The sequence below is a fragment of the Cupressus sempervirens genome, chromosome 11 (genome assembly GCF_028749045.1).
Source record: "Cupressus sempervirens isolate cs-2001-9-10 chromosome 11, ASM2874904v1, whole genome shotgun sequence".
In the NCBI taxonomy this organism is placed as follows: domain Eukaryota; kingdom Viridiplantae; phylum Streptophyta; class Pinopsida; order Cupressales; family Cupressaceae; genus Cupressus; species Cupressus sempervirens.
Window position 1 is genome coordinate 693,614,998 of NC_143128.1, and position 15,875 is coordinate 693,630,872.

General features: G+C 35.9%; 1 protein-coding gene across 3 annotated transcripts; it reads left to right on the top strand.

Annotated features, from left to right (window-relative positions):
- The first annotated feature begins 264 nt into the window (after positions 1-264).
- On the top strand, positions 265-15,316 carry LOC149531596 (uncharacterized). 3 transcript variants are annotated; one of them, XM_089809796.1, is made up of 11 exons: positions 265-461; positions 7,648-7,946; positions 9,535-10,263; positions 10,382-10,479; positions 10,588-10,647; positions 11,004-11,092; positions 11,233-11,298; positions 12,538-12,960; positions 13,058-13,132; positions 13,720-13,993; positions 14,264-15,316. In XM_089809796.1, exons 2-11 carry the CDS (start codon positions 7,687-7,689, stop codon positions 14,980-14,982), a joined length of 2,793 nt encoding a protein of 930 aa, XP_089665922.1. In that variant the 5' UTR covers positions 265-461; positions 7,648-7,686; the 3' UTR covers positions 14,983-15,316. The 3 variants fall into 3 exon arrangements, with proteins under 3 accessions (XP_089665922.1, XP_089665923.1, XP_089665924.1); XM_089809797.1 differs by lacking the exon at positions 265-461 and adding an exon at positions 960-1,091; XM_089809798.1 differs by lacking the exon at positions 265-461 and adding an exon at positions 6,650-6,784.
- Positions 15,317-15,875: the final 559 nt, after the last annotated feature.

The window sequence follows — 15,875 nt, forward strand, 5'->3', positions numbered from 1 at the left end:
AGATGACTTAGCATTAAGAAACCGACGCCTCAAGGGATTTAGCATTGTTTTCAGAGAAATTCACGAGAATCGCTCGACACTATTCGATTACCAAGGGAGAAGGCGGGTAGGAAACAACAGGAAAATGGGCGCGATTTGGAAAAATATGGGCATGATTTTCACAATTAGCAGTAGGGCACACTGCCCTTTCAGGCGAGGACTGCAAAATGCAGAGAAATGGATATATTTTTTCTTGGTTAGGGCGCGGGGATCGTCGCAAGTCTTGCCTGAGTGTTGTAGCCAGATAGCGTTTGGCAGGTGCTATGGCTCGAGCCAAATTACTCGACTTTGACCTCCAGAAGCAGCTGCTACCTTGCATACAAGACATCGTGCCTCTCCTCGCAATTTTGTATCTCAACATTTTAGCGGCAAACCAAGTTGGAAGGGAAAATAATACTTTCTAAGATTCAAAGAAGGAAAAGGTGCAGTAAAATTGTTCTTAAGTTAGTAAATTTAAGGCAAAAACAAAGGTGTACAGAGTAGTTATTCCCTGGACTGCCCTCATGGAACGATAGAGCGATGTTGGCTGACTAACTCAAACGAGACTCTACTGGCATCTCTGAAGAGGGGCGATTACGTGAATTGCATTCTTTCTAAAATAGATCTGCAATTTATTGGAGATATGCCATGTTTCACAATATCATTAGAAATGACGCTTTGAAATCTTTGCAGACGTTCAAAATAAGAATGAATGCGCTTTAAAATTTAATATATGATCTTGAACTTCTCATCCAACTTTGTTCTGATGTCAATGTTAGTGTTGTAAAAATTAAAAGAGCAGGAAAAATATAGAGAAGAACAACAATACAAGTCTTCAGATTTATGTGAAAAGACAGAAGATGACCAAAAAGATTTTGTATTTTTTCAGAAAATTTCACAGTTGGAACAACATTCAAAAGTTCATGAAAAAATGATTTCTCTTAGTATAAAAAGTTCTAGTTGCAGAATCCTAACTGAAGACAACTTATTAAAAATAGTGATTATGAATCGCACTGCTACATATTAAACCCTATGAAGACTATCTTTCACTGCTGGAATAACATCCTACCAAGGTACGCCATAATGACTCCACCTTCCAACATGTAGGTCTGGAAATGAATTGTAAAGAAAACACTGACAAACTAATATGTACAGGAAATTAGACAATAGTATGTGTTCAATGAAGCTGTTATATCATTCATCTAAGTATATGGTTATGCAGAAAGGCCTTGCTATAGAAGACACTAATCGAGAAAGAGTAGATCTTCTTGATTGTCAAAATTTTAAATTGCTCGAGCGCAAGCAATCCCATGAAGAGTGGACTAATATAACCCCTACCATAAATAAGATATCAATGCCCTCGAAAATAGTCTTAGTTCTAAGGCTTTGCGATTTTCTCTACTAAACCAGCAAAGATTAGGCAGCCCAGACAATGATATAATAAGGATGACAATTAGCAAAAGTATTCACTTGGTGGATAACAATAAATAATAGCAACAATACATTAGAAAGCAATGATTGATATAAAGGAAACAACGCTCTTAGTAAGCTATCTAACACAGATTCCTAATTCTAGTGATCAAATATGCTCAACAACAATTACGATTAGTTATGGGTCACACAAAAGTTTGGAAGAAACATCACTCTTGAAGAGAAGGTGGCGCAGGAGCACCCAACCAAACAAGCAAAGCCATGAAGCCATCAAGTCTTGATTAGGGAAAGGATAAGTCCAATGGACCACTTGAAGTCTTGAAGCCAGTTATGGCATATGATGTAATGAAACCAATGAATGTAAATGTAAAATCCTAATGGTCCTAATAAGGACCATACGATCCAAGATGATGTAATTGGGCATAAGAATGATCCCAGGGGTTGGTATAGGTCAATAGGAGTCAAAAGTAACCTTATTGTTCAAGAACATATAAAGTCATGAATAACACACAATTAGGACCAAATTGCTCAATAGGTGCTAGTTGACAACATGGTCCAAATTGACAAATCAGGATGATGGATGGGCATAGAAAGGAGTTTCAGATGTTTTAAACCAGGATTAGGTGGATCAAGGCATTTACAAGCCTTTGGAGTCATTAGAAAGGATTAAATTGTGTTTGGAGGGAAAATCAAGATTTTTAATTAAAAAACTAACTGCTAGTTGCCCAAACCATTAGTTTGAAGTTTTTTACAAGTTTTGGAAGTTAGAGTTGGTTCAAACCAGTTTGTGTGGACTTTACAAGTCACATTACATGCGAAGGAAGGCAGATGAAGTGATTGGAGAGGATTTCTTATCTGGTTGTATGGACTGTACTCATGAAGAAATAATAAAACTCAGATTTTTGGCAAGTTCTGAGCGCATTTTGATTGTTTCTCTTACAAGCTCCATTGGAACCTTCTAGAAGATTTTTTGGTAACATTTCCTAGTCCCTTCTATGGCATTTTGAATCCATTTATGAAATTTTTTAACAGACTGTAGGACTGGTCTTTAACAGCGTACAAGTTGTTGATAAATTTGTAAGTTTTTCAATGGAATAAGGCCATTCCAATTTTTGTATCATCCGTTTCTTGTGGAATGGATCTTCAACATCTTCAATATGCTCCTGCTAACAACTTTGATGCAGTATTGGATGGTGATCACCAAAGTACTCAAGGAAGGCTTAAGAAGAGTATGTGAAGGGTGTGAGCAGGTATTGGATTGGAACATCTGCCCACATAAGGATAGTGTTTTACGTTTGAATGTGTATAAGGACATTAAGGACATGCTGTAGGATCCTTTGTTTGGTCTTGGAAGTGAAGGTACATGCCATTTTGAGAAAGCCCTAGATATAGGGCTTAAACAAGGATGGTTTTCTGATTGATCCATCAAACAAGGATGGCTGTACAAAATACCTACAGAATTCTTAGTTTGGAGTCATAACTAGATTTTGTGCCAAGTTTCAGGGGTACTTACTCGCAAAATTGGCCTAATTAGGCCTAAAATTGGTGCAAACAGCATTGGATCTCCCCTAATATCGAAAGGAGTGATATGAATCCTTGAAGTATGTTATACAACTTCCAAAAGGGTGTCTGGAACTCTAATTTAATTGCTGAGTGTTTTGGGATGGAATTGAGAAAACTGAGAAAAACTAGTCTGGGTAGAGCTACTAGGACATAAAGGCTTAGTTTGGGCTGAATAAGAGGGTTAATGCCAAGTTGAGAAAGAACAAGTTTCTGGATCACTGAAATCTGTTGAATGGGACATGTTAAGGCCAATGTTACCCCAGTATTGGGGTACATTGGGATGGCGGGACTTCGGAACGAGTTTTTGAGACAAGGGGAAAATGGGCCTTATTTTCGGGATGGTGAGGGGATGGCCAGGGGATGGTGGCAGGGGAAGGACAGGGCAGGGAGGAGTATTTTATAGTATACATATAGAACTTGAAATGCTTGTTATGAAATGATGTTTCAGTAGAACATACCAAATTAAAATACTTTAACATAGCCAAAATGCAACATGAACTAGAACCATTGAACATTCAACATAGTAAAAAATTACATCCCAATAGTAGCATTCAAAAAACAAAAGTCAAATAGAAATCCAAGTCCTCATACTAACAGCAGCATGGTTGCAAAATGGCAGAGGTGGGGGTACTTGGGTACGTGAGTACTGGGTGCAGGACGTCTCGGGGATGGGTACATCGAGGTTTGGGAGGGGGGTGCGATTCCCCATGTAACATTGGTTAAGGCCCTAGAGGGTGTTGCAATACATTATTGAAATTGGTGGTTGAGTATGAGGGTTTGAGAGAAACCCAGTGAAAGGATATAGGCTTAAAACATGAAGAGTTTTGAACCAAGTGACATTGATCAGTGAGATCTGTGGGTCTACCAAGCTCTACGTCACAAGGTAGCCACCATAAAGGACAAAACCCTTCAGCAACAAGAGAAGGGTATTTATAATTTAAGGAGGAACTTTGATTGAAGAAAGGCACAAACCAACCAGTGTCAGCACTTATCCAAAGAGAAGAAATCAGCATCAAAAGAGGAAAACGGAATCAAGTGAAGTCCATCTACTTTACTGTAGCAGTCTGAGAACGTATAACCCGCAATAGTCTTATATTCTACAAGCATAGGGGGCAAGATTTAGGGCAATTCAAAAGGGAACATTACAAGAAATTAAATAGTTGATCAGTCATTTCATCTAAGTTGTTCATTAGTTTGTGAGTATGATAGCCTTTGCTTGGTATGAGTTTGGTTGCTGCTAGGCAAAAGAGTTGTTAGAGAATGTGCTTCTGGATTCAACTGGGTGGATTTTGTTAGCATCAATGTTCAGATTGCAGACATTAGATTTTCATAGTCCATAGCCTTTGAGGATGCACTTCTGGATTCAATTGTGTGGATTTTGTTAGCATCAAGGTTTTGGATCATACTCAATGATCCATCGTTAGGAAATGCAAACAAGGTAAAGAATTGACTCTTTATCACTGACAATATTTTTGAGGAGCCTTGTAGCCTAAAAATTTCTTTGAAGAAGACATCAACTACTTGTGGAGCTCTATAATCAGTGGTTATTGCCATTAAATGTGCATATTGGTAAGGTGTTCTTGTTTACGAACATGCTTGTGCTCCAAATTTTCCTTACAATGGAAACAATTTTTCTTTTTGTAGTTCTTTGTTGTCATTTCTTGGTAGAAATGCTTTTCAAACCAATTTTTCTATAGGGAAGTTGCGAGGCTAGACTTTTGGTGTTGGGTTAGTCTTCATATGATGTAATTTCTAATCTTGTTGCCTTTTGAATCAAATCTTCTAGTGTACTAGGATTGAGGGCAACTACCAAACCAGAATTTTCGTACATTTTGATAAACTTAATATAACTTCTTATCTTAAAACTGCATTTGTATTGTCTTTGGAACACAATTTAATTTAATGTGATCACTGCATAGACAAGTATGCAAGCGAATGTGCCAAGAATCAGTATCTATCAGATTGATTATTATGATTTGGACAAGATTTAATTAAGTGCCACGTTTCATCTAAGGCTAGAGATTTGCGAATATAGATTGCGGCACTAAAAGCCTGAGCAAATAAAGGAATGAAAGCCAACCTGGGTTAAAACAATGTTTAGGACCAATTAGAGGGGAAAAATATGACATGCTACCAGCATGATACATGCACTGTCCCTAAAAGAGAATAAAATAATTAAAGTTTATACTTCTGGCTGCTAGTTATGCATCTATGAGAAGAAAATGGCCTTATTCATAAAACTTCACCTTTTCTCTATTCTCTAAGCTGATCACTACATTTAGAGTTTATTCCATAATAGGAGCACTTGTAAAACTTAACAATTCACTAAACAGGGTGGTTTCCAACAGCCACATGAGATGAAGAGGCAGGGGAGGAAAGAGGGTGCAATTATCTTGGAGGAGACACCACATTTTGTGAAAATGTAACGGGGGTGTCTATTCATCCCCCTTGACAGATATTTAAGGAAGAATTTCATTTGGAGGAAAGCATTGAATAGGATCAGGAATCCACATACATACATGTGTGTGTGTGCCCGCTTGTGTAAGTAAATATATACATCAGTGAGATACAACCTACATGCATATTAAACAGGGTTCAATTATCTTGGAGGAGACACCCTGTTTGGTGAAAACAGGTAATGGGAGTATCTATTCATCCCCCTTGACAGATATTTAAGGAAGATTTTCATTTGGAGAAAATCATTGAATAGGATCAGGAATCCAGATAGATACACATATATATTTATGTATGTATATAAGTAAGTATATATAGTAGTGAGACATAACCTACATACATTTTTCTGAACTATTTGGCATGCCATGTGTGGAATCTAATAAGACTAGATGATTTGCTTGAATTACTTTAATCACAAATAATTTTGCATTGATTTAAGAAAGAAAATCTATTAGAAACAGAAAAGTGAAACACAAGGAATGTGGGGATATGAACTCCTACTCATAAAGTGGATGCCTATTAAGTTAGTTCCTTGTGGGCACTGATTGAGTTTATTACTTGTTGGCCAAGGCGTCACATTGAGTTCAATTACTTGTTCAAAGTTCATGGGTTTAACTGGGGTGGATTGTCTCCTAGCATTCTATGGTGCTTCTTCCCTCAAGTTTCTATTAGGGTTGCAACTCTAATATGTGTGTCTATAGGTGGGAATCTTCATTGCTATATTCAATGCCAAATAATTAACTTACTTGATGCAATTACTAATATGTAATTTAATAAGAAAATACTCTTGCCGATAAATTTAGTTGTTGCTATTGTCATTTAGGCCCTAGGGCAATATTTTAGGTATATAACAAAGGGGGACATTACATTAAACCTTTAGTCAGATGTTTCCTTGAATGAACACAAGATTGAATTAAATGCTTTTGTCAGACACTTCAGCTACTTGGTGTTTGATCTCTGAATTTATCTGTTATAGATTAAGTTTTGGGATTTGAGATCTTGAACATATCAGAGAAAGATGACAAAGAATCTGAGGTTTAAAATATTCTCTGCTAGCTCAGATGGATCAAAACATTCCCTGAGGGATATGTCATTACATGGAGAAAAATTGCCTCTATCACAAGTTCTACTTTTGGATTAACTTTCAAATGGGAAATCATACATATTATCATCATCCAGAACTGAAAAGGGTGACTAATGCTGTAGTAGGAACCTCAGCAGAAGTTCCATCATTGGGTCCAGTGCAGACTGAACCTCCTCCTTCTCTTGGAGTAGAAGAGCTAAAGTCAGTAAGGATTTGTCTCAAAGTTCTCTCAAGGTGGGGTAATATATCCAAAGACAAAACATTTCATTACGGTTCATTGTAGCAAGGGTTTTTCTTAAAATTTGTAGTTTGCATGGGTTTTGTATGTCAAGTGTTTTCAAACAGTATAAGTGTTTATTGCAATTTTCCAGTCCTAGATGCTATGCAGAATGTTATAACTATAAGGTTGGATGTCTATACCATTGGGCAGCATTTTTTTATCATAGTTAATGTGAAACTTCTGTGGTGCAGAAGAAGATAAATGTTTTGGATGAAGCTATAGACAAACTAGATAGATATCATAAACTAATGTTGCCAAGGAAGAGGTCTCAAATAGAAATACCAGCACCTGTTCCACATAAACAAGTTTGCATCCTCATGATGAATATTAGGGTTTGTATCAGAAATGCCTGTCCAGAAATATAGTATTTTATCCTTTCATTTCTCTGTTTCATTACATTTTCTATTTTTGTAACATTTTCCTCATTCAAAATTTTTGCTAGTTTTCCTTTATCTGTTGATTGTAGAAGGTCAAGAATATGGTAAGAAGGTTGAGAAAATTCAGTAAACATTGAATTGGTGTTTTCAAATTTTTAAATTTTCTCTTTTGTACCTTCATCCATGCTGTAGGAATTTTTGACAAGCACTTTTGCTTGCTAGTTATAAAAAAGAGAGAGATAAGTGTTTAGATAATATCTTGGGTTTATAATTTTCTGTAGTTGAATACCACATTCTCTCAAGGAACTTGTTATAGTTTAGGATTGTTCTTAATTGTATTTTGAACAGGTCCATGTGCTGCCTAGTATAGATAGTAGAACTCTAGTAAAGAAAATAGGCATTATCTGATCTATTGCTTGATGCTTTATGAATGGTCTCAGGTGCCAGGCTATCCCAACAATATTTCTAGAGCATCTATAATGATAGATAGGGAAAGAGATATATTGAGGTCGAGAAAGGTTAGTACTCATTCAAAAGTCAAGGATAAGACCTTGACAGCTAGAAGTGAAAGCTGGGAAACGGCAAAATTGATCAGAAGATATTCTGGAATGAAGTTAGATGTTTCTGTCAAGTCAGAAGCAAATAGAATGCTGGATGGAGATAAAGATTATAAACAGGGTAAACAGCAAAGGCCCAGCTCTGAGACCCACTTGAGGTCAAGTGAAAGCCATGGCTTCAGGTAGGACTTTTCATTAACATTATTTAATCTCAATTATTCAGGATGGTTGTTTAGTTGTTCTAAAATGTTTACATTCAATGTTGATGGGTCAACATAATGTAGTGTCACAAATATTGATGTGGTCAGAGATTTTGAGTATTGCATTTTCGGCAAAGATAATAAATGAAGATTTTCATTAGGATCTAATGATGTTGTGCAGTAGTTTAAGGCTATTAGTTGAACTGCCTCTGAAGTACAAATGTTGTTCTAGTAATTTAGTTTTTCTCAGCTAGTACGTTCAGAGGCTCCCAGCTAATCCTCTCTACTGGTTGTCACCACTCTTAATATTTTTCTGAACATTACAGAAGAAACTGATTATGTTTATTTTGAATTCTTTGTATTGCAAAAATTGGGTCATGCATTGAGGATAATGTACATCCTTATCATGAATGCTTGCTGCCTCTGGTTGCATTACCAGAGTTTATCAATTCTTTTTATACAAAATCTAAAAGGCTTTATAAAAGCATTGTATTATGTAAACTAACAAACAGCAAAGAAAAGAACTCCAGAAAATATTTATTCATTGATAATGCAGATAATTATCTTGTGGGATAAAAAGTATATACATGCAATTACTAGCAAATAGAAGAAGATTGAAAAATTTAGTCAAATGACATGTAGATATTAGGGAAATTATACACCTGGACCATACTTTTGGGTAATTCAAATGTTGAAGGTAAATCTTGATGAAGTGGAAATCAGATTTTTATAAGTGAAAAAAGGTCACTTGTACATCAACCCATGACTAATGTTGTTGCTTAAATTATAACATTGTTTAGTTAACATTTTCAATTTTAACTATTGACACTTTTGTTCATGTCATTGATAGAGGGAAACCAACGGATGATGTTTTATAAACTAAAGGAGGGGTAAAAATTTATTCAAACATAAGAGGGGAAAAAGGAGCAGAGTGCTCAGCAAAGATTTACTGTATTGTACCTAATTTTGTCACAGAGTGAAAACCATTGGTTTAATATTGATTAGAATCCTATTATCAGATTTGGATATTATCCAATTTCTTTGGTTTCTATAAGACTTTTATCAAAAGCATAGGAACCTTTGCTTTGTGAAGGAGTTTCTACCACTCCTATTCTTCAGATTGTATAACTGTTATGCATATATATTGATTCAGAGATGATATGTATTAAACTAAGTTCAAAAAGAGGTTCCATTTCAAATGATTAGTGGAAAGTTAAATACAAATGTTTTGCTTAACACTAAATTTCATTGAAATGGTCAAAAGATTTAGGACTTTTCAGTCTCTGTTAATAACTCAACAAAAAGAAGAATACTTTGTATCATCATGAAAATATCAATGGTGACATTTACTTTTTAATTATCTTAGGCTCATAAGTTATTGAATCTGCCAATTTTGAAGATGGATCTAGAATCTAGATTCTGTTATCGTACATTATCTGATCTTGGTCAAGTGTGGAAATAAGGCTATACACTTCACTAGCTCTCCTGTCAATGCTCAGAATTCTTCCTCAATTTTGAGCTTGTCTTGCTAATGTCTTAACATTCAATATCTGTATGTTATTGTATTCAGGTCCAATATCTGCAACAAAAATCATGCAGCAAACCCTGCAAAAGGAAAGGGTGGTTGTTCTTTTGTGAAATTATCTCCAAATGTTCCACACACCTCTCCAATATTTGATAACCGTGAACGGACTTCAAATCCAAATAGAGTTCAGAGCACTGGTGGCTTAAATAGTTGCAAGCAATCATTGTCATCAGGATTCTCATCAACCCCTGCTATCCACTGGTCTGAACAAAAGCCACGAAAACGTCAATGTATAAAAAGAACAAATTTGATGCCTCTAATTTTGAATCATGATAATTTACCAAATTTTTTGGAGAGGTCTTTAATACCTAATTCAACTGAAAGCAGTGACCAAAGTAATCTAAGATGCTCTTCCAACAATAATGCTTTCCAGCACAGCAGATTAAAGACTGGAAATATCTTTTCTTTAGCTGCTTTTTCTGAGAGCGAGGAATCAGGATCTGGTGACAAGTGCAAGAACAAGAGGAAGAAACAAGGAGATGCAATTGAGAAAAATGCACCTGTTTGTCAAAAGGTTGGATTATTTCTTTTGCCTTTAGTTAAGGAAAAAAATGTCATTGAACCAGAGAGTGGAGATGGTGTCCAGAGACCAGGAAGGAGTGGGAAGGATAGCACTTCTCTTAGAATGAATGGTCCTATAAGTGGAAACCTTGAAAATCCTGCACCTAGAAAGAAACTAAGAAGCACAAGGCTAGTTACTGATAAAGTAGCAAGGTTAGTAATTTTATTATTTAAAACATTTTAATTTTTGCATGATTAAATACTTAAGAATAATTTTAAAGAATTGGCCATTATATTTGCATGAATGATAGCAGCTTCTTGGTTTGTTCAGTAGGACAAGTCAATCTCCAACCAGAAATTCTTCATTGAATCGAAAGGGAGTTATCCAGCCAAGGTGTCCAATTAAGAATGGATTATCAAAACTTACAGGCATGCTGCAGTTATTATTTGATAATTGAGTGTTTTCTTTCTATGTAAATTGAGAAACATTGTTCTCTACTGTCATATTATGTTAATGCTGGCTGGTGATCTTTGTAGGGGATTTGGATGATAGGGAAGAACTCCTGGCAACTGTTAATGCTTCTAATAATGCAAGTGGTATGAATTTGAGTCTTACTGGATTAAGGATAAGAAAATTGGAAATAATTTTGAATATGAATACATTCTCAGGCCTGAAGCTGAAACAGCTGATTGCTATAATTCATCATTTTGCTAAATTCACATTCTCTTAGGGAAAAATAAAAGTTGCACGTGATGCTTCTGTTTAGATTCCTAATTTTTTTCTATGAAGTTAGCCTGATTGAAACATTTGAGGAAGTTTGACCTAATATCTGTAAGTTTTTCTTTGAGGTGAATAGTCTTATATGTTTACCAAGGTTCCTGAAAATGATCTCAGTTGCATAGAATAATTCTTTTTACTATCTGGTAGCTTGACGTAGAAGTATTTGTGTCAGATGTTGCATGCTCAGGATCCTTTTGCAAGCAAATGGAACCATTTTTTGCATCTGCTACTCAAGACAACCAAGAATTTCTCAAGCAACTGGTAACAGCTTTATCATTCATGACCGCTGCCAATAAATATATTTAAGGATTCCACTCTTGAAACTTATGTAATTTTATCATTTTCTTCAATTGGATCTTTGTTTGATCTTTTGTTGTTGACATTTTTGTTGGTATATGCAGGTCAGAGAGGTAGAGGAGGAAGATGCAATTCTTATATGTCCTACTGCTGGTAATCAAACTGGAGAGGTGATTCATTTCTTTCATTCATTGAATATCTCAGTTTTATTATACATGAGATTCAGAGTAAAGCAGACATTTTAGTCTCCAAAATGAAACAAAGCAGCTTATAAAGCAAAGAGGTTTTCTAGTATATACAGTATATTCCTTAAATTTGAAAACAAAAGAAATCATGCTTATTCAGACTTTAGCTTTTTAGATCAACCAGTTACTCATTAGCAATGATTTCCCCAAATATATTCAGATTATATACTTTACCAGCTCAACTACTATACAATGTTTGGATAACAAGAAACAACATATGCTAGTATTATTTAGACCGTTCGTCCATTATACAATTCAAATACCATATGCTTGTCTTACTCAGGATGTCTGCCCATAATACAATTTGAATAACTTTCTACAGCCCAGAATAGGGACTCAGTCAATCGAGGATTTAGACAGAGATATATTTCATACGTCCAATAAACAGGCAATTAGTTTTCCAGACTTTATCTCAGGCTACAATAGCAGCATATAAACCAATTGCATGTAACTTGTAAGAACTCTTGAACTGTATTCAGATCTTACAGGCACCTGTAGCTTTATTCCCAAGGCTTCTCTTTGAGTAGTTTGGCCTCAGAATGCTGATTAGGAGTGCCTGGGAGTGATACTTATCTTCTGGTATCAATGCCTTTCTTCTACACAAGGTCTGAAATCTGAGATATGCATTGCCATGCTCAATATAGCACTTCACCTGATGTGGCTAGTTGATTTCTGGCTTCCACGGAAAGGTTGTGACCCAATCCTTAGAGGATGCCCTCAAACTTCTTGCAGGTGTTCTGATTCATAATGCTTTTGTAGACTCCCGTGCTGCTCCTGGGCAGAGAGGCAAACCAGTTAGGAACTAGCTTAACTCGTGTAAATATGAATGGCTGTGAAATGACAAATAAATGATGCTTAATTAATGGCACTGGCACGAACCATGTCCTACAAAGTTCAGTAGTTTCATATACTTAAATTTTAATTAATAGTTAAGGTGGACTCCTTGGCAAATTAGTTTATCACACAAAATGGCTCATTTTCTGTAGAATATACTATATATTGTTTACTAAGCATCCAGGGCTCATGCTGAACGTTTTTAATAGATGTAGAGATTTTGACAGTTTGGAATTGCCTTTGATATTTTAGCATTGATTTATTGTGAGGATATTTTTTATGTAAATTTCATATTTGCTGTCTTTAAATAAATAATTCCCCTTTTGCCAGGCTGATATTATCTGTAGTATGCTGCCAGCAAAAGGAAGTCCAATTGTTTTGAGTAATCAAAAAAGATATATGGATGTGTCTGTGGATAATGAGTCCTTGAAGCCTTCTAGCAGTTTGAATGCTAAAGAGGACATCAAGACACCTGGAAAACCTAGTTGTCTTTATGACAGGATGGTTCCACTTTATCAAAGACTGCTTTCAGCTTTAATTGTTGAGGAAAACTCTGACGAAACAAACAGAAAATTGGATGCTGGACCAGAAGATGACCGTCTTCATTGCACAAATGACTATTCTCCTTGTGGTGATTGTACTCATATTGAAATTGATACTGAAAATGCATATGGCATCCAATCACAAGAGTTGGACCTAGATCAACGAATATTACTGGAACTCCAAACTATTGGACTATTTCAAGAATTGATGGTATATTTTCTAGCTAATTTTTCTCTATCATTGTGTCTTGAAGATTTTTTGTTTCCTTCACAATTTTCTTGTAATGTGCTTCCATTTCCCGTTTCAGCCAGATCTAGAAAATAGGGGAGATGAGGAAATGAAAACAGAGACTTGTAAGCTTAAGGATGAGCTCGAGCAACAGGTGATTTTAATCAAAATTGCTTCCAGTAAATCAATTTTCTCATTTCTTGCTTTCCTAAAAGTTGTAATGTTTCATCAAATTATAAATGCTGATGGAAAAGTGCATATAGTTAAGTATCCACTAGAAATCCTAGAATCCTCTTGAGAAAGGACACTTTCAGCTTTCAATTTTTAATGTGAATGATTTCGTTCTCCAGGGTATTTTTTTATTTTCCATGTGAAGATCAGCCCAATCTGCATGGTTCTCAGGTAGCATTAAACTTGTTTCTTGCAGTGTCAGCAGGAAAATGTCAGGATTTGTATCAAGTGAACACGGAAACATTTATAATCTATTTATTTTCAAATCATGAAAATTCATTAGATTCATTGTGGATTCTGCAGAACTTGTGAAATGTTGTTTGGGTTTGCCCAAATTAATCTGGACAGAAACCACAAGATTCTCTCACCTCCTAAGAAATTCCACTGCGAGAAACTATAAAACTGCTTTAGAGTTCAACCTTTAGTAGCACATAAAATATTTAGAGAAAGGTATCATATGAAATGAATATCATTCTTCATTTTTATCTGAGGGAATTATTTCTTTTACAGGGATTGCAAGGCACCAACTCACGTGGTTGTAAAATTGCACAAAACAAAGTAAAAAAGCAAGCTACTCAGAGTTTTGTTGAAGGGACACTAGCTGAGTGTAGAATGTTTGAAGAAACTGGCAAGAGGTGCCTTTCAGATGCATCTTTAAAAGAAGGAATGTTCTCAATATCCTTGAAGGAAAAGGATACAAAGTTACTTGGTGATGCTATCAAGGGTGACACTGCAAATTCACTTTCTGATAGTGCACATGCTCTCTCAGATATCAAAACATCAGGTTTTGTACATACATGTGCTGAGTTTATTCACTTCTTTCTGTTTTGTGGGGGATATTCTCTTTTAGTGCTTGTTATCTTAGTACTAATGGCATAAAGTCCTTTGTTAATAGATAATTGATTTAAAGTTACTTTACACTAAAAGCTTTCAGAGTCTTGTTAACCTGGCCTCAGGAACTGTATTATTTGAATTGCCACAGGTAGCGGGTTGAGTCTGAAATTAGTCAATTTGTATAGCAATTAAATTCATTCATTCCTTGTTGTGTTTGCAGCTGATCCTATAGTCCCTCCAGGAAAATCTTCTCATATTGTTGTACAACATATGCAGAAGCTGGAGAATGGAGATTGGGAATTATGTAACACAAGGCAAGGTACAGCTTCTTTCTCAATGCGAACTGTTCTGAAAGGTGAGACATGGTCAACACCTGGGAAAAATATAGAACGTCTACTTGAAGAAGTTAACAAAAGTGGCACTCTAAGGGGTACAGCAGCTGTTGGGACTACTCTACCTAGGGGGGCTAAAAGAAAACGCAGTAAAAGAGACAGAGAGGGCAAGGTGCAGGCCAAAGAGATCATAATCAGATCTGGCTGTACTAGGAATTGTCAACCAGATCTGGCCAATGCAAAGGGTGAGATGAGAAACAAGCTCAAACCAAGGCACAAAACTGCTTGGTTGTCTGCTGCAGAAAATGACCTTCTTGGCAGGCCATCTAAAGAACAAACACCATCATTGGCATCAAGTTATTGGGAAAAAATTAGTGATAAAGTGGTGAAAGTGAATGTTGAAATGCCTGTGTTACAGAATTCCATTGCTGATGATGATACATCCGGTGATAATATCCCCATAGATTTGTCACATTTGCAACTTCCTAGTGCAGAAGACATTGCAAATTGGTTGAACTATGAGGATATTAGCTTGCCAAATGCTGACACTGATTACATGGGTCTTGCTGTACCAAATGATGATGTAGATGGCCTGAACATGTTTTGAGAACAAAATGAAGCTGTGGAGCTACTGTTGTGTATTCTTGAAAACTTGAAACTTTTTATAGTGGTTCTCAGAAGTTGACCACTGATGCAAGTTATCTTTGTTTCGGATGCTTGTATCATATTCAAGTAGTTAAATTCTTTTAAAGATCTCTTGTACAAGTTAGCTTTGCAACTAGGAGCGAAATTGGTTTTTGTCATCACAGGAATTGGTCGCATTGTAACAAAGTAGCAAATTGTTAATGCATTAGCTTTAGTTTGATCTGTACAAGTGAACTCTTCATAATACCTAAGGTAATGACAAGCTTTCCATCGTGGACTTTGCTTTTAAACAAGAATGGGAGGCAAAGTGGATAGGACATTCATTCCATGTCATAAACAATTTTTTTATCGTGCTTTTTGATCTAGTCATCTCTTACAAGCTGAACAATCTGCATGCATTTGAACTCAGTTCTTTAGACTTGCAAATCTTACATTTTCTGTTGTACATCCCTAGCTTTGGTTTCAGAAGTCATGTGCTGCATCTTCTCTATCTGACTTGTTCTATTTAAGACTGAATTTTGTGAGAACTTCAAGGGAAATCATCATTTTGTAGTTGCTACAGATGTTAGTTTTGGTACTGGCCTCAATCTTTAGAACAAATCAATAAGGTTGAGGATTAATAAGGTTGATAATTGTTATAATAGTTGGATAATTGATTCACCTCTCCCTCCCCCCCCCTTTCTTGGTTATATTGGTGGACTTTACTTTCTAACAATTGGTATCACAGCCTTAGGTCCTTGAAGATAAAGCTTAATAGCTTTGGGAGATCAATGACGAGTCACTTCAAAAAAAAAAGTCCTAAGTTTGATGGAGTTAACTATGACAGCTGGAAGGAAAAGATGAAGACTCATTTGC